Source organism: Balearica regulorum, chromosome 2 (genome assembly GCF_011004875.1).
Source record: "Balearica regulorum gibbericeps isolate bBalReg1 chromosome 2, bBalReg1.pri, whole genome shotgun sequence".
Taxonomy (NCBI): Eukaryota; Metazoa; Chordata; class Aves; order Gruiformes; family Gruidae; genus Balearica; species Balearica regulorum.
In genome coordinates, this window is record NC_046185.1 from 94295332 (window position 1) to 94321902 (window position 26571).

The 26571-nt window shown below is 37.7% G+C and overlaps 2 protein-coding genes across 8 annotated transcripts in view; one reads left to right on the forward strand and one right to left on the reverse strand.

Annotated features, from left to right (window-relative positions):
- PXDC1 (PX domain containing 1) overlaps window positions 1-245 on the reverse strand; it is a 132881-nt gene extending 132636 nt beyond the window's left edge. For both annotated transcript variants that reach the window (XM_075744962.1, XM_075744961.1), the window contains exon 1: window positions 5-245. The gene's annotated coding sequence lies outside the window, so the exon portion shown is untranslated. The remainder of the gene's footprint in view (window positions 1-4) is intronic.
- A 127-nt stretch (window positions 246-372) lies between these two features.
- PRP4K (pre-mRNA processing factor kinase PRP4K) lies at window positions 373-26145 on the forward strand. Of its 6 annotated transcripts, XM_075744958.1 has the most exons (20): window positions 373-490; window positions 4334-5527; window positions 8552-8725; window positions 8986-9141; window positions 9885-9966; window positions 11495-11705; window positions 14209-14282; window positions 15776-15866; window positions 16236-16383; window positions 17635-17772; window positions 18949-19102; window positions 20070-20184; window positions 20694-20845; window positions 21325-21411; window positions 22096-22373; window positions 22732-22866; window positions 23381-23426; window positions 23959-24044; window positions 24875-24920; window positions 25961-26145. In XM_075744958.1, the coding sequence occupies exons 1-15, from the start codon at window positions 453-455 to the stop codon at window positions 22297-22299; spliced, it is 3018 nt and encodes a 1005-aa protein (XP_075601073.1). In that variant the 5' UTR covers window positions 373-452; the 3' UTR covers window positions 22300-22373; window positions 22732-22866; window positions 23381-23426; window positions 23959-24044; window positions 24875-24920; window positions 25961-26145. The 6 variants fall into 6 exon arrangements, with proteins under 6 accessions (XP_075601073.1, XP_075601071.1, XP_075601070.1 ...); XM_075744956.1 differs by having other exon boundaries at window positions 22096-22866; XM_075744955.1 differs by having other exon boundaries at window positions 22096-23426.
- The last annotated feature ends 426 nt before the right edge of the window (window positions 26146-26571 follow it).

Genomic DNA, 26571 nt, shown 5'->3' on the forward strand with positions numbered 1-26571 from the left:
GTACCGAAACGCCTAGCAGTCCCCTCCCGGGCTGCGGCCTCTCCCGTCGCCAGGCCCTTTCCGAATTCGGCGCCCTCCTCCCGGTGAAGTTCCCTGAGGAGACGCGCGGAGCAGCGGCCCGGCCGCCTTAGGAGACGAGGAGGTGCGAATGAGGGCGTCGGGAACGAGCACTCGACCTTCGCTCCCATTTCCCCTCACCGGGCAACCGCCGGACCAAGCCGCTCCCGCCGCACACGAGGCGCCACCTCCCCTCGGCCACCCCCGCAGACGGAGGGGGCGGAGCTTCCGGCCCGCTCCTTCCCCTGGGCCGCGGGTTCCACTTCCGGCAGCCGGCTGCCCCCGCCTCAACCCGCTCTCCCCCCTCCCCCCCCCCCCTCCCCGCGGTGCCTCCGTGCGCGTGCGCCGCGGCCCCGCGTCTCCCCAGCGGCAGCGAAGGAGTTTGGAAGTTCAAAATGGCCGCCGCGGCGGAGCCCGAGCTGCGAGCGCCCGAGTAAGAGACCGGCTGGGAGGCTCCTCGCGATGGCGCCTCGGGGAGGAGGGAGGCAGAGGGGAAGCGCGGGCGAGAGGAGGCGGGAAGGACGAGAAGCGGCCCGGGTGGAGGTGGCGAGGAAGGAGGAGGAGGAGGAGAAGGCAGATGGGGGAAGGTGGCCGGTGGCCGCTCCGGAGGAGAGGGGTTGCTATAGGAGCCGCTCGCCGGTAGCCCCGCTGTGAGGCGGCCCAGTGGGGCCGGGGCGCGGGAACCGCCTCCCGCCGGCTGGAGACCGGGAAGGTGCTGGGGGGGGGGGGGGGGCGGGGGAGAGAACGCGCGCAGGAGGCCGCGATCCGAGCGCGCGCGATCCGGCCCGCTGAGGGTGGGGGGAGGGGAAGCGGAGCCGGGACCTGCGGGCGCGTGTCCTCAGTTCCGCGTGCGCCTTCCCGCCTCGGGGTGGGGGGAGCTCCGGTGCTGCCCTCCCCGCTCCGGCACCTCCTGCCCCTCCCCGGGGACGCGGGTTTGTGGCGGGGAGGCCGGGGGGGGGGGGGAAGGGGGAGGAATCCTCTTCCTCCGCGTGGTTGCGAGGCCGCTGCCTTCCCGGGCCGCGCGGGTGCCCGGCGGCGCGCAGAGCTCCGGCATCCCTGAGGTGAAGCCGGGCCGGCGCTGCCCGGGATACACACACCCCCCTCACGCACCCCCCCGCCGAGGGCCGCGGCTCTCTGTCCGAGCGGGGCCCGGGGGGAACTGGGCCAGCGGGTGCCTCGGGGCTGCCCCTCCGCTGCCCGCCCTGCGGCGAGCCCACCTCCCCCTCGAGTCCCGGGCGCTCTCGCGTTATGAAAAGTGCTTGTGCCGGTAGAAGCAAAAAGCGATTTGTTGCCGCCAGCCCCTCCTTCCAGCCCTCGAAGTGACTGGCAACTCCCGGCTCCCGTTGGGAAGCGAAGATCGAGCTGCCGCCTCCCCGCCGGACCGGGGCTCTGGGGGTGTACTTTCCTGCACCCCGGTTAGCGTCGTGAGATGTAGGTTTGTCGACGCTGGCGAGCTCGCCAATACTTTCTTCTATGGTACTTTTGCCCGGAGTTGACTACCTAATGCTTACTTTATTGCTGCTCTTCACTATACAAACGTTTTAGCTGTATAAACGGCTTTCTATATTTTTTTTCTCCCTTTAAAAGTGGCGGTTTGAGTTGTGGGGTTTTTTGTTAATCCTGGGAGTAGAAAACAGGAGAGGAAAAGCAGTGGGTGTACATGTGAAACGTGCAAAACACGTGAGCACGTGAAGAGTATTTAGTATTGTATAGAGAAACATAACTGAGAGTAATACGGTAAAAACTGGCGGTAGGAAGCCTGAATGTAGGAAAAGATGGGTGAAATCTCTGCAAGTCTTCATGAACTTCCTATCGTTCTTCTTGAATTGAGAAATAAGAAAAAGTGACAAGATAGCGTCACAATTCCTCCCTAGTTAAAGCCATTAGGACCTAAACAGGCCATTACCTATCTGCCTCATCACCTTCTAAAAATCATCTTAAAAGGTTTCTCTTTTGTGTAATTACATCTCTGAAACATTTAGATGAAGTATAAGTTTATCCACGTTTTGATGGAATTACTTGAAATAAGCATTTCTGTACATGAATAAACTCTGAAATATTTAATGCGTATTAACGAAATTAATAGTGATTTTATAGTTGAGGTACAAATGCAAAGAAAGCTGGCACTCATATTAGCAGTCTGTAGCGGCCTGAGATGCTGCTGTGGTGCTGTATCTTGTCTGGCACCTCCGCTACCAGCCTGCTTTTACGGAATGTAAGGTGAAGTTATTACATAACAATAAAATACATATGATAACAAAATAATTTCCTTATAGATCTGAGCGTCACTTTCTGCTGTTAAGAGAAGGAAAACTTAATCTGGAGCAGCTTGAATGGATGTGATTTTTGTTGTTCCATAATATTTTTATGATGTTATGAAGTGCTGTTAATGTGTTATCAGGGCCTTATATGCACCATCCTGTATCCAATTAAAAGAAATCTTGAAAGATGCATAGTTCCCTTAAAGTTCTCCTTGTGACATTTCTCTGCCCTTTAGCTAACTTATACCACTGACTTACTTGCTCTGGATTGCAAATCCAAGTTGAAAAAGTTTTACTTATAATACTTTTTTCCTACTTTTTCATGTCTTTTGTGCCAACTGCAGCATTGAGCAAACTCAAGAGGCAGTTTGGCCTCTTTCTGATATTGTGTTGTCATAATGGTGTGGGGTGTCAGGAAGAAGCAGTTAAGAAAAACATCTTTCTGTATGCTTTGAGTAAGCAGAAGTAGTAAGAAAGATATAGAGGAAAGAGCATACAGCACTCTTAACTTAAGTCTCTGAATATTGTGTATTTTGAACTCAGTCTGTTCCTTAAGGGAGTTTCTCATTTTAGAGCAATAAAGCGTTAATGGTTTTAGCAAATAATTTTAGTGTGTGTTGCAGAAAAGTCTGGATTATTTACTAGTATTAGAATTTGCATTAACTCAAGCAGGAGAGAATCAGTAACTGTGCGCTCTTTGAAGATCCTATCTTTAATTAGGAAGACACTCATCGAATTTATAGTGAAGTGCTGTCCTTTAGGCTTGGCTTAGAATACCGCTGATATATTTATTCTATTGGATCATTGATCACATTCTTCAGAAACATCTGTCATAGGAAACTAGTAGATTTCAGAAGATAACTCTACATTTCTGTGTACATCCTCCCACCACTCCTGTCCATCACGTTTAGGGAATTTCAATGAATGAGGCTTGGGATACAGAAAGAGCTATATTTAAGTTATTGGAAGCTAGTGAATTCTGAATTCTGTAGCTTAGATGGGGTGCATTTGTAGAAAGGTGAACTCTGGTACCTGTATTTGGCAACAGATTTCAAAAGGCAAGTATCTGTCTTACCACAGACAGTTAATTGATGTTCTGAAGGAGATCAGGAGGTATTTGCTAAACACTGTAAAAAGCTATTGGTAAGCCAGTTTTAGCATCTAAGGAAGATGATATAAGTGAATGCATAATGTCAGGACTGAGTTTTATAATTTTTGAGGTTATGAAGTACACTGTTTCAATTGCTTGTTGCTGTGACTAGCTAATTTGAATGATTTTTTTTTTTTTAAGAAACGCTATGTGTTATTATTTTCATAACCTGCTGTAGACTTACTGCTTTTTTGGCCAATGCCATTTTACAGGTCTAAAGATTACAGCTTGTTCCTTGGGAAGCTGATAGTCTGTTGTATACTATCAGAAAGCTTTTCTGATATTAGACTTCCTTAATTTATCCTGTTCCTCAATAGTGTTCCCTGTATTACATAAATAATATAAATGCATAATAAGAACAGTTCTTGATTTTTCTAACAAGTGTGTATACTTACAGAAGGAAATAGCAGTTAAGAGAATCAGTCGATACTGTGTGACATCTTGCAGGACTGTTTCAAACTTTTAAAAGACATAGCTTGGATTAAGCATCAGAGCAGAGCAGCAAATAAGATAGATGATGGACTGACAGGATGCATGAATATGCAGCACTGTTGTGTACTATTAACAGATATTGTCAGTATTAAACCTAAAAGCATAAGCATTGATTTCACCCACGTTTTGTTTTTTAGTGCATTTGCTATGTCTTCCTTCTGTAGTATTTCTTTTTGCTGTCATAGCTGTCTGTTCACGAGGAACTGTATCTGCTGTTATAACTTAGTTACATTAGTTGTACGTTTTTAATTCTCCCAGAGGTAGGTAATTAAATGCCAGCTAGTTTCTATCATAAAAAAGACTGTCAACTTAACCCAAGATTAAGGACTGCAGTGAGTTGATAGTACTGATCTGTAGTTTTTATTTTTAGCAGGGTTGAGGATGCTGATGCATCTGAGAGAAGTGTAAATGAAGAAAATGGGGAAGTATCAGAGGCAGACCAACCTCAGAACAAGCACAGCCGACACAAAAAAAAGAAACACAAACACCGAAGTAAACACAAGAAACATAAACATTCTTCAGAAGAGGATAAGGACAAAAAACATAAACACAGACACAAACATAAGAAACATAAACGGAAAGAGGTAGCTGATACCTCTGACAAGGAAGATGGACCAGCTAAAAGAACTAAAATTGATTTTTTAGCTCCTCTGGAAGACTTGGAGAAACAAAGAGCGTTATTGAAAGCTGAACTTGAAAATGAATTAATGGAAGGAAAAGTCCAGTCTGGGATGGGATTAATATTACAAGGTTATGAGTCAGGATCTGAAGAAGAGGGGGAGATTAATGAAAAAGCACGAAATGGAACGAGGCCTACAGCTAAGTCAAACACTAAGGGGAAATTAGAACCTGTGGACAATAAAACTAGTTCCAAGAAAGGAAGTAAGAGTGAATCAAAAGAAAGGACTAGGCATAGATCTGACAAAAAGAAGGGCAAGGTAGGAGTTGATGGAATCAAAGAGAAGACAACTAGAAGCAAGTCAAAAGAGAGGAGGAAATCCAAAAGCCCATATAAAAGGAGCAAGTCTCAAGATCAGACAAGGAAATCTAGGTCTCCAATGCTTAAAAGGCGATCTCAGGAGAAAAACAGAAAGTCTAAATCTCCCCCAGAGGATAGAAATAAGGCTGATGATAAAAGTAAATCCAGAGATCGCAGAAAGTCTCCAGTTGTAAATGAAAACAAAAGCAGAGATCGTGGCAGAAAATCTAAATCTCCAGCAGAACTAAGGAGCAAATCCAAAGATAGAAGATCACGGTCCAAAGATAGAAAACCTAGGAGATCAGAGACTGACAAAGAAAAAAAGCCAATTAAATCTCCTTCTAAAGATGCTTCTTCAGGGAAAGAAAACAGGTCCCCTAGACGACCTGGCCGTAGCCCAAAAGGAAGAAGCTTATCTCCCAAACCACGTGAAAAGTCAAGAAGAAGCAGATCCCCTCTTTTTAATGATCGTAGATCTAAACAGAGTAAATCTCCCTCTCGAACCCGGTCTCCGGTTAGAAGAGTGAGGAGTAGATCGGCAGAAAGGAAAAGAAGAGAATCAGAAAGGAGGCGTCTGTCTTCTCCCAGGTAACTTAAAGACTTCATGAACCTTCGCAAAAATGCATTACAGGATGAACTATCTTCTAGTTCGGTGTTTATTTCTTGGTTTTATTCTGAAAATAGCTATTAAGAAAAGTAATTGGATTGTGCATTATATTACAAGCTTACTTTGTAAGTGTTCAGTTTTTTAAAAATACTCCCCCCAGCTGTCAGATGTGCAAATTTGACTTTGGTTGTTAAAGTGCTGAGTTATTTGTTGCTCATACCGTTACTGGGAACATGTTTTGTAGCTCAGATTCTCCTTTTTGTTACTCGATTGGATTCAGAATTTGGCTTCTATTTTGTTTTCTTAGTTAATAGTTCTGTTGCTTTCAGGAATTTCTGTGGAGTGAGAGTTACCTCCAGTCTCAAATATCAGTGTTGGCCAGAAGTGGGTAATTAACCCCTTTTGCCCCTCAAAAAAAACCCCTAATGGTAGAGTCCACATGTGTGAAAGCAAGCAAATCTTTTATATCAAGATGTCCTTCTCACAGTCATTTTTTTCTTAAAAATATTTTGTATTTTTTATTTGCTAAAGGTATGATAATGTTGCTCTCTTATTGATCTGTTGTAGTTCGTTACCATATTTTGCATACACTTAGAGAGACTGAAATCTTTTTAATGTATTTTTAGTCTTGGCATTTTTTAAAAAGACAATTTAGCCTGTGTAAGTAGTGACCTTGAAATTTAATATAAACCATGAGACAATATTTATTAGTATCTCCTTCTCTGAAGCTGATAAGACCTGACAGTAAGTTCCCAAGCAGAGAACAATAAAAGTGTATATATTTTTGGAAGTTGATTCATTAAATGTAAGAAGTTCAACAGGCAGAAGAGTTCAGTATTACTTTTGGATAATGAATAATTTAAAACATTTTAATGTGGGGTTTAGCTTCACCCACTCTGACAATTAAGAATAAAGTAGTATGAATTTAAAACTGTGTGTTGGAACCACAAAGATCTAGCTCAATAAATAAGTGCCTAATAAATGTGAAAGTCTTTCTGCTTGCTTTACTGAAGGTTACTCTGGTTTCAAGCATGTGGTATCTTCTACAGGCGCATTATCAGCTTATTTGTCTGTACTACTGCTTAGCAATACTGCAGGTACTTTGGAGGGTGGCCCCAGTGCTGATAACCAGATTAAGCAAGTATTGTAAATGCTAGCAGTTTATCTGACTGCTTTCTAGTGAATCAGGAATGTATCAGCACAACCGCTAAGTTCCTTTGACTTAGTAGTATTTGACTTTTCTTCCGTAGAGTTTTGCATCTTTCGGTTTTCATTTCTCATGGCAGCTTGCATTGCAGCCAGTTTGAATTGGTTGTTTAGACACTATTTCAAGTGATGCATGTGTGAGGATTTTGCTGTCAGATTTATACTTCTGTAACACCATGGTGAGCAGCATGTGAGTTGGGGACTACTAAGAAATATTTTCTGCTGGAAGTGTTTGCAAATGGGCAGGAATGATCTTTCTTTGTGGGACATCCTGAACTAACTCTAACTATGTTGAATTTTTAACTACCTGTAATTACGCAGGCTGCCAGAGAATTTTGGGAGCTTTAATGAACAGTTTTAACCAAAAATTCCTGGTACTTCTATTTTTCATGTCTGTTGCCAGTGTTCAGTCATGTAAGATACTTCTCAGGTCTTTGACTGAAGTTACTCATTGTATGACATTACCACGAATTCTTAATCAGCTTCTACTTGTTATCTCATACCTGTGATCCCTGGACTGATTTAACTTTTTTACAATTACTTTGATTGGGTTTTGGCAGCACAATCATTTTGTTAGCCAGGAAACCTGCAACTGTCAGTTCATCCTGTGACTTTTTTTATAATATTGTTCACAAGAACATAACATAAATTAAGTGGGTTAAAGGGATGAGCCTGCTCCAGCATTTGAGTCTACAGTACTTTCTTGTAGAAACTGCCAGTTCTTCTGCATGTGCATAAATTTTCTTTCTGTCCCACTGTTGACTATTTTGGATCAGTTCTGTATGTCTGGTCATTATACATAGCTGGAGTAACTGAAGGTGATGTAACAGTCTCAAAACAAACAAAAAAAATTACAGAATGGAGGGAATTAATCTTTCAGACCCAAGAGATTTTGTTCATTGATGAGAGATAATACCTGAAATAATGTGTCCCAATTTGATTTAAAAAAAAAAAAAAAAGGCGGGGGGGAGAAATAGAGTAGCAACATTTTCTTTGAACAATGGTATGGACTATTTTCCAAGAATTTCTGTTGCAGCCTCATTAGAATAATTAAGTTTTTTTTAACTTCTGTCCTTTCCAATTTTTGATTGAAGTCTTGCTGTTCTGGAGTACAATTAAGCTTTTTAATGTAGTTGCTACATCAAGGATTTTTTTTTTCTTGAATAATTGTGAATGTGTATGGGCAAGAATGAACAAATTTTGAATAGTATATAGTGTCAAACTTGAATTATTTTTTAATTTGAGGAGGATTAGTTTACATGTTAATTAAGAATTTTAGTTTTCAGCCGTTGTATTAGAATGTGTGAAATGTTGAAGCTCTCCAGTTCTAGTGCCTAAACTGAAATAGACATTAAAGTCATTGCTGTGGAGTAGTGTGGCCCTAAATTTCAGTACTGTGTTGTAAAGTTGCTGAGAAAATTCTCAAGAATTAATTTTTGGGTTTTATTTATTGTTTAAATAACTGTTTCAGATACATAAATAGTGGTCTGGTTTTGTGTCTAAGACTTAAACACAAGCTTTGTTTTAAAACCTCGCTGAGCTTGTGGTAGTAATTAACAAGTTCTGTTTCCAGAGTTAATCTGAACTAGACTATGTACGGGCATGTATTTCCCAGGGTGGGCAGACACACACGAGAAGGGCAACCAGCTCTGCAGCATACTTATCCATCCCTCCCTCAAAAGCCCATCTGGTGGTCACTCACCTGCAGTAAGATTTTATAGTGAGCTTTCAGAAGGAATTGTGATTTTTGTTTTCAGCTTGCTCCTGGTTTTACTACCATTCTCTTCCTCTATTTTAAGAACGCGGACCAGAGATGATATTTTGTCTAGACGTGAAAGATCGAAAGATGTTAGCCCACCCAGTAGATGGTCTCCATCCAGAAGAAGGTCTCGGTCCCCCATTAGAAGGAGGTCTCGTTCACCACTTCGACGTAGCCGATCTCCAAGAAGGCGGAGTAGGTCTCCTCGGAGGAGGTAAAGACACACTGCATTTTTTAATGTATTTTGTAAAGTATTACTAAAAGAATAAATAATGTTATCTTATATGTAAAAAGACAATGCTTTTTTTGATCCACATTTATATATACTAGCATAGTTAAATTCATTTTGTCCTCCATGAATTTGTTGGTTTTATTACTTAGAGTTATTATGAACCTTTATATTTTGTGAGTAGGTTTTCCTCCTTTCCTTCAAAAAAACAAACCAAAAACCCAAACTCCTCTTATCATTACCAGGGATAGAGGCCGAAGAAGTAGATCTCGCCTTCGAAGAAGGTCCAGGTCACGTGGTGGCCATAGACGTAGAAGCAGAAGCAAAGTTAAAGAAGACAAATTTAAAGGTAGTCTTTCTGAGGGTATGAAAGCTGAACAGGAGTCTTCATCAGATGAAAAGTAAGAATTAATTTCTAACTTGCGCTGATTGTCTAAAAATACAGATCCACTTATATGGAGAATAAACTGACATTTACTTATCTTCATGGTGTAGTTTTTGGGTTGTCACCTAAAACCTTAATCATGTTTTAGTACTAATGATCTTGTTAAATTACTGTTGGGATGATCTGGAAGACTTTGGAGTGTATAAGAAATATCAAGATCTGTTGGCTAGTAGGCAGACCTGAGGGGATGATACGATGTTTGGTTTCTAAATTCAAATTGATCAGTATCTTGTGAAAATATTTGGTCTGCTTCCTCAAGATTATTGCTTGAGGAAAGACTGTAACAGCTAAAAGGATTAATTGCTATCTGCAAATTGTTCTTATATTTGCTAAATATATACTTAATCCAACTGCACAAAAGTATGCATTCTTAATCAAATTATGAAGGAAGAATGATGCTGAAATGAAAATGAACAAGTTTTTTTTCTTGTTGCTGTTTTCTATTTAAAAGCAGTTACCATTAATTATTTGCAGTTAAAAATAAAATACTCAAAGTCCCGATGAGACACCAAAAGATAAATTTTCTCTGTAAGGAGATGTAAATATGTACACTGGGATTTAATACACCTTTGTTTTCTGAGTTGAACAGCTATTGTTTAATATATTGTGTGCACCTGCACCAAAGAACTGCATTTGGTAAAATTCAATAGATAAGATTATGTTTATGATGTTATATAAAAAGTAATGATGTTTTTGTAGTCTTGAAGACTTTGATTTGGAAGAAGAGGATGAAGAAGCAGAGATAAGACAAAGAAGATTACAGCGGCAAGCAATTGTTCAGGTACACAGTTATTTTGTGGGTTACAGAAACTAATTTTATCTTTTTAGTGTAAAATGTGATAAAGGAAGGCTCTTAGCCTATTACTACATTACAATAGTAATTACTATATTTTTTTTACAAATGCTTTATTGGAAATGTTAGTCTCAGTTAAGCTTTAAACTTACGTTGCAACAGTGTTGCTTTTAAGACTGAGGCAACTCTGCTGTGAGTCATTTTTGTGCTACAGTTACATTCTCTGTCAGTCCTGACATATTAAAAATGTTCTTCAATTATCTTAATCTGTAGGTTTTCTTCATAGCTGTATCATTGATGATGTAATGTCAATATAGCATTAAGTTACATATCAATTAACCTAACTGGTCAGTTTCTTTCAAGCAGAAGTTGTCCTTGTCCATTCCCAAAACTTCATAAAGCCACTGGCAGAGGTTCCCGCTTCATGAAAGTAGAGAATGTATTCAGTTCCCACGTGTGAGTTCCCATGAACAAATTATTCCTAGTAAGAGGGTAACAGTAGTGACAGGTAATATGTGACTGAGACCCCTGAAAGGGAGCTGTGGCCAAAGGTGATGTAATTCTACAGCACAAGTGGGGTATCTTTTTTTAAAGTTCAAATTTGTCACACAGAACATAGTAAGCAAAATGCTGTAGCATATTTAGTTATAAGAACATTTAGTTATAATGTGCTGTTTATTTTAAACAGCACTAAAAAGAGTCTTCATTGTTTGACTTTTATGCAGACCCCCTTGTAAAATCCTTCAGAACTATGACTGAGCAAAGCCATATAAAGTAAATTATTTTTAAAGGCCGGTTACACCTGGTGTTGGTCCCTGCAGGAAGCAAATTCCAGAGCTTCATTCCCCAAATGGGAAACCTCTTGTTGTATTATTGAATAGTTCAACCTTAATAACTGAGTAGTATCAGCATTTAGTCAGTTTGGTTTTTAACTTTTGGGAGAGGAAGTGACATTTGTATAATTTCATACTACTTGAGTTAAAAAAAAATAGTTCGTAAAGGTGTTGTCTTGAACTTTTTAAATGAATCTGAATATTTTCAATAAGAATGAATGAATAAACAGGATTTTCAATTCAAATAAAAAATCTGAATCTAAAAAGTACTTTTCTGTACCATAACACTAATAAAAATGGAAAATATTCTAGCATGTAAGTTCATTAATTTTTCCTTAAAGACTTTATTTCACTACTTGTGTGCCAGAATGGTTTGGTAGTAAACCTGCTAGTACTGACATTTTGTCACGCACAACGGACTAGTTGATCTTCAATAAAAATACCTTTTTACAGAAATGTAAAAGCCTAAAAGGGACATATGAATCTTTCAGTCATCTTTTATGGTCTGGGCTGTGGTGTGCTGTAGCAAAATGAGTTTTCAAAACTGGTATCCCATTCTGCAAATAATCTGTTGCCAGGTGATTATGAAAGCAAAGGTTAAGGTTTAGCACAAACCATTGAAAGAGTGAGTTTAAATTGTGATAAGCTGTGATGGTGAGATTAATAATTAAATTTCTTTTTAGAAATACAAAGGCCAGACAGAAGACAGTAATATATCTGTACCATCTGAACCAAGCAGTCCTCAAAGTAGTACACGTAGTCGCTCAAATTCACCAGACGACATCCTAGAAAGAGTAGCTGCTGATGTTAAGGAGTACGAACGGGAAAACGTGGACACATTTGAGGCATCGGTAAAAGCCAAGCACAACCTCATGACAGTTGAACAGAACAACGGTAAGAATCTGATATCTCACTGTATGGTACAATTTATGAAAGCTCAACTCTTAAGCAGAGCAGTTCAAAAGAGATGTTTTGCTTAGTTTCCTTATATACTTCTAGACTTGGCAGTAGATTGACTTTTTGGACAGAATTTGAGAATGTTTCCATGAATATTATGGTACTTACAACATTAAAATAAAGCTTGCTTGTTAAGGAATACATGTTCTCTGTATTTCTAATAACTCTTAACGCAATTCATGCTATAAATTTGGAAGAGCAAATAATGATGTCTGTCTTTGTAGTTAAGAATCACCCTTTTTAACTTCCAAATTTTTCTTTTTGCTTACGCATGTTGTTTTCTTAGAAACCTAATGTAGTTCTAGTCTTTATTTTGGGGTGAATTGGAAACCACGCACCTTTAGTTCCTTTATTTTTCATCAGAGACACTGTTAGAAGAATATAGGTGGGTCTGTAGCCATTTAGAATGATTAAGGCTTTTGGGTGTCATTGCTTGTAAGGCCATTTTGGCAGCATAACCTTTTGCTGAAGAAGTGGCTCTTTCCTCCTTTTCCTTGCTGCACATAATCTACTGTACAACAATACTGAAAAGAAATACGTCGTGGTATAAAACCTACCTTGTACCTGCTGCGGCAAAAGGAACATAGAGCATCTCTCAGTGCGCGCTGTAATACCGAAAATCTGCCCTTTTTTTTTTTTTTATTTTTGTGTCTTTTGAAAGTGGATTACTGTATATCTCCCAAGTAGTCAAAAGGTGTGACTTGTTGCTATGTGGACATACTTGAGCTAGTTTTAACTCCTTCAGTTTCTCTTTGCAGTTTGATTGCAACAGCACACTGTTTAACAAGGGCTGTGAAACCTGCCCAGCCCCTCAGGAAATGGTTGGACAGTTAGCTTGTGTTTTGTGTTATGCACTAGATGTACCCTCGGGGGCTAAATATGCTGTGTTCTAGCGGATGCTTCTCTTTGAAGTAATAAAGCTGCATCTCTTTGGGACTGGTGTTCAGACTACTGCTCTGTAGTTTGTCCTGGTGTTCCCTTGAGCAGTATGTTTTCAGATTGTTCTCCTGCAATGTAGGTGGAAACAACTCTTAGGCACTTTTCCTTTATTTGCATACCACAAGTTTAGACTAAGTCTTTGTATGTGTAACAGACAATATTGTTTTCCTTTTTTCTGTCAGAGGCATGTACTGCTTTCTAATTTTGTCTGCTAAAGTATATGAAAATATAACTGTTAACTACACAGACATTTTTGAGCTATGAAAAAGGTTTGTTTTTAAACACAGATCAGTTACACTCAAATCTGGGATTTTTTCATATATTGGTAGGATTCTGGGTTGCAGTTGGCTATAACAACAGATGGACGCAGTGGATCATCTTTCTTTGTAAACACCATTTTATATCCTGACCTCACATAGATGCAGGATAGTAATTTGCTAAGGAACTACTTAATAACTCGTAGCCCAGTACAAGTGTGAGTAGCTGGAACTAAAAAGAAAAGTTGAGGAAGTTGCTGGAAGGGTCTGTATCTCGAAACAGTGGTGTACTCTGTCTCCTCATAGTGTCAGGTGACAGACAGGTCTATACCTTGAAACGATGATGACAGCGTGATGGATGAGAGTTTTTCATGCTGGCAGAAGATTTCATTCTAGTTATTTTGTGTTAAAGCGTTTGGCTGTGTGCATCATGAGACCTCAAGCGTCTGAGGTTAACCTTTTTTTTTTTCTTCTCCATTGCTTAATGCCCTAAAGGGAGTGTCTGTGATTTACCGTGGTCATGAGGGGATGTTACTATAATGTGTATTATGACATAGTTTGAAGTTTACTTGCTTTCACTAACGTGTACTTAATTTATGTTCTTTGCTTTTATCTTATCAACCAAGTAAAATGTCTTTGGGACTTTAAAGATGATTAAAAGGTGAGAAAGGGATAATCTTGCCCACATTAAAAATGTTTCTCTTAAACATAGTTAACATTGTCTTTGACTAAAAGCTACACACGAGGTCCTTTTTGACAAGGTTGAAGAAAACATTTTCAAAAGAAACAGCTTCTGGGCTTTACAACTTTGTCTTTTAGTAAAATACCTGTGATTAGCAGAAAAGCCTGAACTTGTATATTGAAAATATGTCTGGTGGGTTTTTTTTATATATACACACAGTCATTTTATATTTATTTTTATATGTAAATTTATAGTCATTATCTGTAGGGATCATGTAAGTATGTACTTTTTGCTTACTGCTGTGTGAATTATTTGAAAGCTAATATACTTAATTTTTCATGGAGGTGTAAATTTTTGAGTGCTTTGAAGAACTTATCCAATCTGAGTTTTGTATTTCTAGAATGTAAAATGTTATTTGCTAGAAACATTAGTAGAGCTACCTGTTTGCCAATGTGCTGATCTTAGATTATATTGTAAAGATACCAAGTCACGAATTTTACTGGTAACGAAGTTGTTAGTTTGTCATCTTTTTCATGTTTAGTAATCTAAATTTCATTTTAAGGTTCAGCTCAGAAGAAACTGCTAGCTCCTGATATGTTCACAGAATCAGATGATATGTTCGCTGCATACTTTGATGTAGGTAATTCTTTGAGATGAAATGCGTGATTTTTTTTTTTTTTGCTTGATTTTTTTAAAGAGAGTTACTGGCACTGAGGTTTGTGGGACCTTTTGATTTGTAAATGCACGTGTAACTGAGTGGGTAGTATGTTCTGAATCTTTTGATCAGCCAAGGCAGACAAAGTAGTCCTTATTTAATATTTCAGTGAAAGAAGACTTGCTGAAATTAGTGGGAGTTTTACCAGAGGAAGCAATTAGGGAATTCACCTGTTGTTTGAATAGGACCTATAATGGCACACAGTAACAAACTTGTAAACAAGTTACGCTTTATGTTAATGTTACCATGCTGCACTGTTCTAAATATGTGCTTTTTTCAGAGATTCATGTATGGTTAATTAACAAGTGTCTGTGTAAGATATTTTAATTTGCTAATGATGCTGTGTTGGAGTATTGTGGTAGTTTGGGTTGGTGGGGTTTTTTTGTGTGGTTTTTTTTGTTGATGTTGTTTTTTGTTTTTAAGAGATACATTTCCCATTTCTACTTTTGCTCTATTGCAGCAGTTTTTCTCTAAATGTGCTTAAGTGGCCTGCAAATCTTGGCAGTTCAGTGACTAGTTTTGAGACTGTATTTGCTATTCTCTGTAAATCTACCTCATTGTTGCTGATGCACAACACTGAGAAATAAATCAAGACAACAACTTTGTTCTTAACCTAGAAATTATCCAGTTAATTTTGGTTTATGGCAGATATAATCTATTAGTTACGACAGAAGCATTGGTGATGAAAGACTGCCATGGTGTCACTCTAGTAATGCTGGTAATAATAATAAAATAAAAAAAATCAAAACACCTTTGACCTAGAAAAAGAGAAATACTTGAAGGATAGTGTGTGGGAGTGTGCTTTAAAAAATTTGGAAGTTACAAGTAGGGATTTAAATGGCTTGTAAGTGAGCAGTTCCCCCTTCCAGAAATTTTTTCAATTGAAGATATTCTTTACTAATCATAGATTTGAATTTGTGATAATATATTGCCAAATCTGTTAAGAGATGTCAACAGCAATTGTAGTAATTTTATGAGCATCAGTATAATAGTATGAAATCTGTGAAATGGCTTTGAATGAACAGAAGTTCAAGGCTTAAACAGTTACATATTCCCTGTGAATTGCTAGACTGTACTATAAACATACTGTAAGGAAAAGTCTTATTCAGATGGTCCAAAATGTGCATTCTAACATGACTTGTATAAATTTCTTGTGAGTATTAATTGAAACTTTGCCCATTTATGTTTAATAATAGTTCTGTTGGTTGTTCCCATCCTCTTCCCTTGTATCAGTCTTTAGATACTGGTATGTAAATAGAATTTTGTGTTCAGTAGTTTCTCTCTGCTACAAGATAAGTGTGTGTGTACTGTGGAGAGGAACAGTGTTTCAATAGGAGAAAAGGGCTTTTGGTAAGTAAACATCAAGGAAGAACAGAGCACACAAGCAAAGCTGTTACTTTTCTTTTTATTTCAGAGTGCTCGTCTAAGGGCTGCTGGGTTTGGAAAAGACTTCAAAGAAAACCCCAATCTCAGGGATAACTGGACTGATGCAGAAGGCTATTACCGTAAGTTGTATTTGTTGATTTGCAAGGACAGCTAGAATGAGGGTGCTGAATGGAAAAGATCCTGGCGTAAAAAGTACTGAAACGTTATTTTAATGTAAATGTACCACAGTGCCCTCACTGAGTGTGTAATGTAATGAATGATGTGAGCATGCAGGTTTTAACCTCAGTTATGAAAAGACTCCAGACTTAGAGAATCACAGTTCCCCATAATTTCCACAAAGCTAGGTGATACAAAACATTGTATGCTAGGAAATTAAGTGATTATAGCATTCATCCTGTTTTTCTGAATTTTACAGGATGGTTTATTTTTCATGAAGAGTTTCATTATGTCACTCATAACTCTTTAAATTGCTTGATTTTATCCTTCAGGTGTTAATATAGGTGAAGTTCTAGATAAACGTTACAATGTGTATGGTTACACTGGTCAGGGAGTCTTCAGTAACGTAGTGCGAGCCAGGGACATGGCAAGAGCAAACCAAGAAGTAGCGGTTAAAATCATCAGGAACAATGAACTTATGTAAGTAATGTTTTTGTTTAATAATAAAGCATATATAATGGTTGGAAATTTTTCATGATGTGATTTGAGTCTCCCTTTGTTTCAAGTGAAGTAACAGATTACAGCTGTGATTCCTGCCTTTTCTGCTAATATGAGCCAGATAATGGGAAGCGCTTGAGGACAATGTATCCACACTTCTTTACACCTATCACAGGAGAAGGGTACTTGCATTTTCATCAGGCACTTTCGCATTTGCAAAACTGCAGGGGACAGTGGTAGCAAGAAATGAGGTTATAGTTACATTGAGGCCTGTTCAGCCCTAGAACTTTTGAGATGGGAGTTGTGGACTGTGAAAAATTTTGGTTTGATGGACCAAATTGATTTGGCAGGCTATGGGCTGGATCCTAATTGATCATCTGCAACCTAGAAAAAGACCTCTGTACATTAAAGATTTTGGTGTATTCTTTATATGTTTGCATGTATATAAGATAGATAAAAAGGGATGGGAATCTCCCTGTTGAAATAAAAAAAAAAAAAATTGAGGTCTTTCAGAATGAGTGAACATTAGCAGGTATGGTCTATTAAACTACGTTACATGAGGACTTGTCTAATACTCGTTTTCAGTATCTGCTGCAGTATTTCTACAGTCATGTATTATGTCCTCTTCTGTTAAAGACAACTTAAATGAAAATCTTTTCCATGCATTTTTTTTTACCTTGGAAGATTTAAAAGTTGTCTTGCTGTGTGTATAACTGGGTTATTTTGAGTTACATGAATAGGTATCTAGAAAGGTGTTTTTTTTTTAAAAATAAAAGACGGGGGGTGATAAAGTATTTCAGTTTGGTATGTTGTATAGCTAATTAGTTTGGGTGTGTGCTTGACTCTGTAGTCAGTTTAACTTAAAACTTTTTTTAATAATATACGTGGTTGAGTACTTTTTTTAAAAAAGTCAACTTCTCAAGTGAGTGCTGTTTGAAACTACAGTGTTTTTTACAGGAGGAAATCTAATTTTAGCTTTACATGCAACCAGGAGGGAGGAGGAAGCGATAAGTAGGTTACAAAGGCACAGTGAAGATACCCAATGTGTAGACGCTGGCAGCAAGTCACTGTTGTGACATTTTTTTTTTTAAAAAGCAGTGGTACGTTAAGTAATGATAAAGACATTTCTCATTTCCTGATATTTATAACCATGCAAGTGAATGGCTAGATTTAAAAAAAAGTATTAAAATATCTCACTGGTTTTGTTTTCTAATAATATTCCTTTGTTTTCAGGCAAAAAACTGGCCTAAAAGAACTGGAATTTTTGAAGAAGCTCAATGATGCAGATCCTGATGACAAGTTTCATTGTCTACGATTGTTCAGGCATTTCTACCACAAACAACATCTCTGTCTGGTATTTGAGCCACTGAGGTAAGATGGCAAATGTTTGGGGTTCTCTGTAAAAATTAGACTACTATTGAGTGATCTTTACCTTTCTGTTCTTGGCTATTGTTTTGATACCTTGTTCTATTGCCAAGATTCAAGAATGCAAGGAACTTCCCCCTCCCCCCCAAAAAAAAAATATTATCTGGAGGCACAAATCCACAGACTACTGAACTATTTCTGATTTACTTAAAGCATCATTGTGAACTCTGTCTGGACAGTAGTTGAAACAAAATATAATGTATTATTAAAGATGATTCATCTCACCGGTACTACTCTTAATGATTTTTGTGTGTGTGTATGTGTCACAATATTTTTATGAGTTTTCATAACTCTTTATTTTATGGATTTGGATTAAGAATGCATTCCCAGAGAGGTTCAGGAAATGAAGAGTACATATGTAACAACAGTCTAAGGAGGAAAATTGTTAGTGCTTTGGACTCTCACTTTTTCCTTTAACTAGCTAGTCTCTTTTGACAGGTTGATTGTAGACACTGTTTATGATAGATCTGGATATATTAATTGCCTTAGTTCCCATTCCTGCTTAGAGACATCAGTTGTTCATATCCTAAATTTTCTGTGTATGTCACTTTTTAATTTTTGTCATATTTGTGGTGAAAATAAGTTACATGCTGAAGCAGAGCAAGTTTTATGGAATTACTGTTATATTTTCATTAATAAGCCATACAACAGATTATTTTCTTGTGCTGGGCTATCGTTTTGTAACACACATGTACATTATTTATATCCAGTGATGTTTTTGTCCTGAAATTGCAGTCTTTTTATCTGCTTATATCTTTTGTGTACTTCCTTTTTTATTTATTTCTTTAGAAAACTAGTACAAAAGCGGTATAGTTGTCAAGAAAATGCTGTTCATGTGCAAATAAATCCTCTCCAATTAATCTTGATTAAAAATGTGTTCCGAACTAAGTAAGTCCAGTCTAGTAAGTAATTATACAGTACAAGACAGATCTGATTGACCAGCATTTTTGTTTCATTGCTGTAGCTAACAGAACGGTATGTGTGTTAAATGTTGCTTTTTTCTAAAAATGTCTAAAGCTAACTGGTTTCTTCAAGTTTGTCTTAACAGTTTAGGCAGCCACTATATTTGTCCTTGTTAAGCTCTTTTCTACTCTTTCTCTCTCCCTTTCTTTCTTTTAATAGTATGAATTTACGAGAGGTGTTGAAAAAGTATGGGAAAGATGTTGGACTCCATATTAAAGCTGTGCGTTCCTACAGCCAGCAGTTGTTCCTGGCTTTAAAGCTTCTTAAAAGATGCAATATCCTACATGCAGATATTAAACCAGATAATATTTTGGTAAGTAACAGATAATCGAAACTTACTTTGCACAGTCTATCATGTAAAATTAAGTATTTGAAATGAATATAATTCTGTTAATTTAGGTGAAGTCAAAATTTACTCTAACTGAACATGTTAAGGGTTCATGTTTTGATATAAAATGCTATCATGGTGTAAATAGTAGGTAAGAAATATAACACAGCATTGAAACAAAGTATTTTATTTAGTACACTCTTTCTTAAACCTGCATCCACTTCTATTTTTTTCGAAAACAGATCTTCCAAAGTAAGAGAGTATCCTTTCTTAGGGGACATCATGGAACTTTTTCCATCAGTAGTTGCAAGCTATTCTTGCTTTCTCAAAAACCGAAGTAGTTTGAGTCTGGATGGAGATTTTTGTTTATGTGCGTGAGATAATGGGGAAAAGACCTTAATGCTTCTTTTTTTCTCTTTTCTGTTTCCATTAAACATTCTGGTTAGCAGAGTGTGAGAGCTACATCAGCAAGATCAAACATGTTTCCTTTGGTTTTCTTGGTGGTCATCCCTGTGAAAAGCTCAGATTTTTACTGCATTTAAGATGTTCACTTCTTGCAATAACAGCAGTAAAATCTATGTAAGCATGAGAGATGTGAATAATACGCTGTTTTGAGTGGTAGTCTGGATACTGGAGCTGGAGGTCTAAAGTGTATTTCAGTATCTGGAATGAAATCCAGGTCCAGGAAGGATATTTTGGAAAAGGAAAAGTGTGTGAAACTGACCTTATTTGTAGTTCCTAGGATCTGAAGACATTAACTGTCACTTTCAGTTTCAGAAAGTTTTACAATTTCCTGAGAATACAGAGAGGAGGATTGAAGTATGCGAAGAACTTCCAATTTAAAGCCTGAATGTTCTTCTTATCTCTGTCTTAAATGTAGTGTTACTTTCACAGTGCTATTGGTAATTCTGTCTACAAATAGTGCTAATGGATATTTATGTTTAACTTTCAGGTGAACGAGTCTAAAACGATATTAAAGCTTTGTGATTTTGGATCAGCTTCACATGTTGCAGATAATGACATCACACCATATCTAGTTAGTAGATTTTATCGGGCTCCAGAAATCAGTAAGTACATTTGGATTGGCTACACATACCATAAGCAGTAGCAGGATGTACCAGTACTAGCAAATGAGAACTTGACTTGAATTTACTCTCTGTTTGGTCTTAGCAAAACATCACTCTGGAAATATGATGGCAGTCAAAAATTCAGACTTTGAAAGCATGCTTGTGTGACTCTTCATGTATGTTGGTGGTCAGCTCAGTGAGGACAGGGAGAAGTCATTCTGATTGGTTATAGTTATGTTTTAATTTAGAGGTATTGTTCTGACTTCTTGTTTTTTACTAACTTAATTCATGCTGATTTGTTTGTGTGCTAGGTAAAAACCTCCCTTCCTAAAATAGGGATACTGTCAAAGTTAAAAGGTTTGCATCCTCCTTTTATGGTGGCTGCTTATTCCTAAGAGGAGGAGCACCAGTATAGTTTACAAATCAGAATTTTTTCATGTATCTGATTTTGTGGTGGTATATGTTTTTAGGCTGCCTTTATGGAATTAACTGGAATTGCTCTGTTTCAGTTATAGGAAAAATCTATGACTATGGTATAGATATGTGGTCTGTAGGCTGCACATTATATGAACTTTATACAGGAAAAATACTCTTTCCTGGCAAAACCAATAACCATATGTTGAAACTAGCCATGGATCTCAAAGGAAAGATGCCAAACAAGGTAAGAAAAATAAGTATATGATTTTTTTAGTTAATAGCTGAAACTGCTGTAAAGAACAGTAGAACATACTTTCTTTTTTCTTCCTGAATTCTATTTCTTATCATGTACATCTTCTCTTAACAGCAAGTAAATATCAGGCATCCCTCTGACTGTATAATTAATATTGATTTAAAATCTTAAGAAGTGAAAGTATACAGCTTCTTTTTCATAGACTAAGTATAAAGTGAAAGCAGAAACCTTCTAAGCACTGACCTGAAAAAAAAATAATACGTAAGTCACTGGAAGATATTGTGTCCTTTTTCAACTGGTTTGAACTGTATTTTTTTACTCAATCTAGACTTTTCTTACTGTCTTTTTGATATATTTTTCATTAGTATTAAATTATTCATGTTGCAATAAGTTAGACATTGATGCTAATCATGGAATTTGTAAGACACAGAGAACTTGCCTGAAACTCTTGCCTCTCCCTCGTTTTCTAGATGATTCGAAAAGGTGTGTTCAAAGATCAGCACTTTGATCAAAATCTCAACTTTATGTATATAGAAGTAGATAAAGTGACAGAAAGGGTAAGTCCTTAATGTGTCAACTAACCTATTACTTTCTTCCAAGCTTTCCTATTGTTGTGGTCTTTCAAACGTGTTTTGATATCTTAATTAAAAATAACATTTTTATAAACTATTAGAATGTGCTTTTGCAGCAGTATGGACAGGTTACATGCTTAGAAACTGGCATTTTATAATGTTTTTTTTCTATGATTTAGGAACACGTTGAAGAGAAATCTAAGTTTAGTCGTGGTAGGTATGCAGGGTATTTCTGCATAATCTGTCCTTAAATTACTAATAAAAGAAATTCTGCCTTCATTTTAGAGAAGGATGTCCAACACGAGTATGCTGTGCTTATGTTGTAGGAGGTCACTGTTACTTTCTGTATCATTTTAATGCAATATATTTATCAAGAGTTACAGAATTAGTGGTCAGATGCGGGAATTTCCTCATGGCATTTTGATATTGTTGGTTAAGTGGGATGTTAGGTTCATGTGTGCCCCTGCTGTTGGTAAAAGATGGAGCCTGGCCTTACCCCTGACGGCCTTGTTTCCACTCTTACCCTCTGAGGATTTAGGATGACGAAGGGCGTTGCTGATCAGATAGGAGAGAACCCTGCAGCAAAGTTGGTGCGGAAGCTCTGTAACAAGGGATAGGAGTTTTGTGTGTTACTTCTCTTCTACAAGGTTGCCATTTTTGTATTTGTAGGAGAAAGTTACTGTTATGAGCACCATTAATCCAACCAAGGACCTGTTAGCAGACTTGATTGGGTGCCAACGACTCCCTGAAGACCAGCGTAAAAAAGTACACCAGCTAAAGGACTTGTTGGACCAGATTCTAATGTTAGACCCAGCTAAACGGATTAGCATCAACCAGGCTCTGCAGCACGCCTTCATCCAGGAAAAAATTTAAACCAGATGAAGAAGTTCAAAGGGTTTGAGTAATTAAGATACAAAGACTGAAGAAATTTCACAGCAGTTATTAATGTATATAAACATAAATATTTCCCCTGCAAAGTTGAGGAAGAAATGATGCATTTGAATTAACATCAAGGCTGATATTTCTTTTAGAAATGTTAGAGTAATTCTGTTTTGTGTCTTATGTGAAAATTTTCACTGTAGAACTGTTTTAATTGCCAAGACTGCACAGAAGTACAATGCTAATGTATATGGTTGCAGTTCGTATATATTATAAAAAGAAAAAAGCATCTGTTATAAAAAAAAGAAAGAGGAAAAAAAAAGAGCAGTAATACTGGGTGGTTGATTTGTTTTTAGCAGACTTGGCTTCATTTTTGTCTTTAAAAAATGGCCAGCATAAATGCTGTTTATATTCACATTTTCCTAGGTGTGTGTGTGCAGGCCACAGCAGCATGCCCTTGGTGTAGTCAGTGCCGAAGGGGGTCTGTTCCTTCTTGAGCCTGCCCGCAGGGATGGTCTCCTCTTTTAAAGCAGGTTGTGTACAACTTTCAGTACACTGAAGGTAAGCTAACCCATCAACATCACCGGTGTTTAAGCTGTTATTTTACTGGAACAACTGACAAATGAGAGACAATAGCATTGTGGCAGAATTCCCTGCATGTTTGATAAGTGATCTTGTTTTATTTTCTGGCATTGCAACCGTGGCATAGTTACAACTTCTGTTCTGTTCATCACATTTAAAATTTTGAGAGTGCGCACTTGATGGATAGAGCGCCTTCAGTGTACTGTTTCTTATTACTTTAATTTTTTTTAATCAACTTGCTATAGACTTTGTATACATTTTGTTAAATACAATTCACTATGACATAGAACCAATACTTACAGAAGAGTTTTCATTTAGTAATTACATACGTTGGAATTGCATTCGAAAGACCTTATATCTAAAGCATAGATAGACAACATAATGAAATTTTTAACTATTTGTATGTCATTTTGAAAGTGTACTGCTTTATGCTAAAAGTGTTTCATTTGTTCATTGTTTTCATTTTTTGTGATCATGTTGTCTTTCAATACAGGCATAAACCTTCCACTCTTGAACAAAGCAGCTGCTTTTTAAAAGCGGTAATTGCTTCTTTACCTTTTATTTCTTTTGTAAATGAAGCTTTTCTTTAAGAAATGTGACTTTAAAGTGTTGTCTCTTGCATAAAACAGTTGACACTTACTTATTGTAAAGTGAAGATTGTTCTGCTGCATGTAAAGTGGACCATGCAGATTTCTGTATGTTTTCAGTATGCATCATTAGATAATAAAGTCTTTTGTGAACAAGGCATTTGTAGCCATTTTTAAAAGAATCTGTCTTCAGTGATGGTAAATCAGGTAATTTATAAGAACCACCCCTGCCTTTCCTATTAATCATATAATTAAAGGGATTATTAAATGTTATGATCTTTGGGAGAGAGCTATAGGCTGTCTTAATTAGCTATATAATTATCACTGCTTAAACAAAAGAACAAAGCCAAAAAAAAACCCCTACAGATAATGTCTGTCTGCTTTCATTGTAATGAAATTATTCCTGTAGGACATGGGATGAAGTTCAGGCTTTGACTAATGTTTGTGCTGTTTTTCTCACTTTTCCTTTTGATGGTGCTGAAAGAGAAAAAGGAAAGCGAGTCACAGGCCACTCAACGCCTACTCCATGGGTCTGATTTGCTGAGACACCAACTTCACCTTCCTAACAAGGTTATTTCTGACAGCATGTGTAGATAAACATTTAGCAACAAGTTAAAACAGCTTGAAACATTTGAGTAGGTTATACAGTGTGAGGAAACCCAAATCAAACTTTTCAGGTCCATACTGCTGTTTTAATATTCTCTCTGACAATATTAAGAAGTTCATCTTTTCATTTTTATTAAGATATTCTGAAAAGCTGTGAAAACCCCACTGGTTTCACGTACTTTATAATACCTCTTTGAACCTCTTGAAGGGTTTTTGTATCCATCTAGGTACATAATGGCAACAGTCATGCACTCTTAGTGCACTCAAGAATGGAAAAATGACACAAAGCAGTCATTCTGCTGGTGGGGAATACCCCACCGAGGAGATGTAATGAACTAACTACGAAAACAAGCAGGAGATGGGTGGTTTTCTATGCCTATTTGGAACCTGCAACCTGTCTCTTCTCAATTTATATTGTCAGATTCTTAAGAAAAAGTAATCCCTCCTTATTTCCACGTATTAAGGTATCTTGTTCATACAGGAAATAATAATAAAAAATAATTAGCTTTCATGTTTAATGCAATACTAGTTGCTTGCTAGTTAAATACAGAAAGTAAGTTGCGCTTTTACAACATAGGCAGCACTTCAGAGGGCAATTTTACACAGATGTAGTAATAGCTTATTCTTTCTGTTGCTTTGTACTTTATTCTTAAAATAGGAATATAAAACAATGAAATGAGTTGGTGATACAGAACCAAAGCAGTAGAAAAGATACCCCTTAATGCCTACAGAACTGTTTTAAGCTATTCTGAAGAAGCATAAAGTTGCTCGTTTACTTGTTCTTTGTGTTGTAGGTGCAGCTCAAAAGAAGATGATGGCTACCAGAAGACATGAACAAAGGTTTCTGTCCTATAAAAGATACGAGTGATACTCTTCGTGTAGTTCTGTCTTAATCTTTTGGTTTCCAGCATTCCAATTTGGAATTGGTTAACACTGCTGCAGTACTGATAATTCCTGAAACATACTTACTGTGTTAGATTCTGTTACATTCGTTTCTGGTTGAAGAGGGGTTTTTATTGTGACTAAATGTAGGTAAATAAATAAGCATTACTGTTTAAATGCACTTTTCTTAAAATGATAGAATGATCAGTACAAAACCTATGAAATTTAGGAAAAAAAATCTGCCATTCTGTTGTTAAAATATGTGTGTTCTAACTAGCAAATATTTAAGCAGATGATGCATTTTTTTCTTTAACTTCAGCAGGTTTACTATTTATGTTAATTCCGTCAGACTTCATTGTTGATACAGAGACCAGCTGACAGGGCTTATTGGAAATAAGGGCGTTTCAGTCCTCTGCCCAGTATTGGCACTTCTTGTTGGCAGCAAGAGAAAATCTTTAGTTCTGGCTTCAAAAGCCTCTGGAATTTGGGGACTGTGTGACACTGTTAAGGAACCTCTCCAGTTTTAGGCAATACCTGTCCTGCTAGCCTGTGGTCTCTGCTTATCCCGCTGCAGCCAGCTGAATTCCAGTGGTTGCTGTGTGGTGCAAACGGAACAGCTGTGGTGTAACAGAGTTTTCTTGTTGAGCTATTTCTCAGCTGATCTAAAAGGGAGAGTAATTTATCTTTTCCTCCTATATGCGAAGATGTAATTTGTATCTTCACCTGAGATCCTACCTATAGAAAGTGTGGCTAAATCTACTGTGCCAATTTCTGTGGCCTTCTCCCTTGTGGTGGCGAGGAGCTTCACGTGTAATGTACTAAGTTTGCCCAACATTCAGATAAAAACAAGATACCAGTCCTATGCAGTTAGAGTGTGTTTTTCTTACCTTGGTGTATGCAACTGTAATTTAAAAATTAAAAACTGTTTAAGAGTTTTTTGATAGAATACAATGATTCCTTTAAATCCTTTTTAATGATACTTTTATCTCCATACATAGGGTAAGTGGCATTAAAGCTCTGAAGAACCTTTTTGTGTCTATTGACCTGTACAGAGAAGGCAGACCAGTCTGTGATACTACTGGAGACAGAGCCATCTTCTACAGCCTGTGTAAAATTGTGACTCAGGTGGAGGATGGTGGGAAGTGGCAGCTGCTTGAAATGAATAAAGTATGCTTAAAACTTACTTGCATCCTGTCTTCTGTTGTGTTTATGAATGTCACACTGTAAAGCTGCTAAATATATCAATAGTTTTTTAAATACACTAAAACTGTAGTTCTTTGAATGGGGTTGTCTGCTTAGATATCAGAGGTATTAAAGAGTCTGTGAAAAAAATCTTCCTGAATATGTATAAAATGGAATTGTTGTCTTTTGTTAAGTTGCCTCTCTCCTGGTTTTGGAAGTCCTGTGAGTGCCAGAGAATTCATGTGGATTTCCCTTGGATTTTCCCCATGCCTTTTTTTAGGCTTTTAGATACTAGCCTGTGTGAGTTTGGGGATGAAATTACATTGTATCACAGTGAAGGGAAGCCAAATTTATTTATAGCTTCATCTTTATAGGAAAAAATAGAGGCTAGTCAAAGGGGAGCGGCAGTATGGTGAAGTGGGATGGA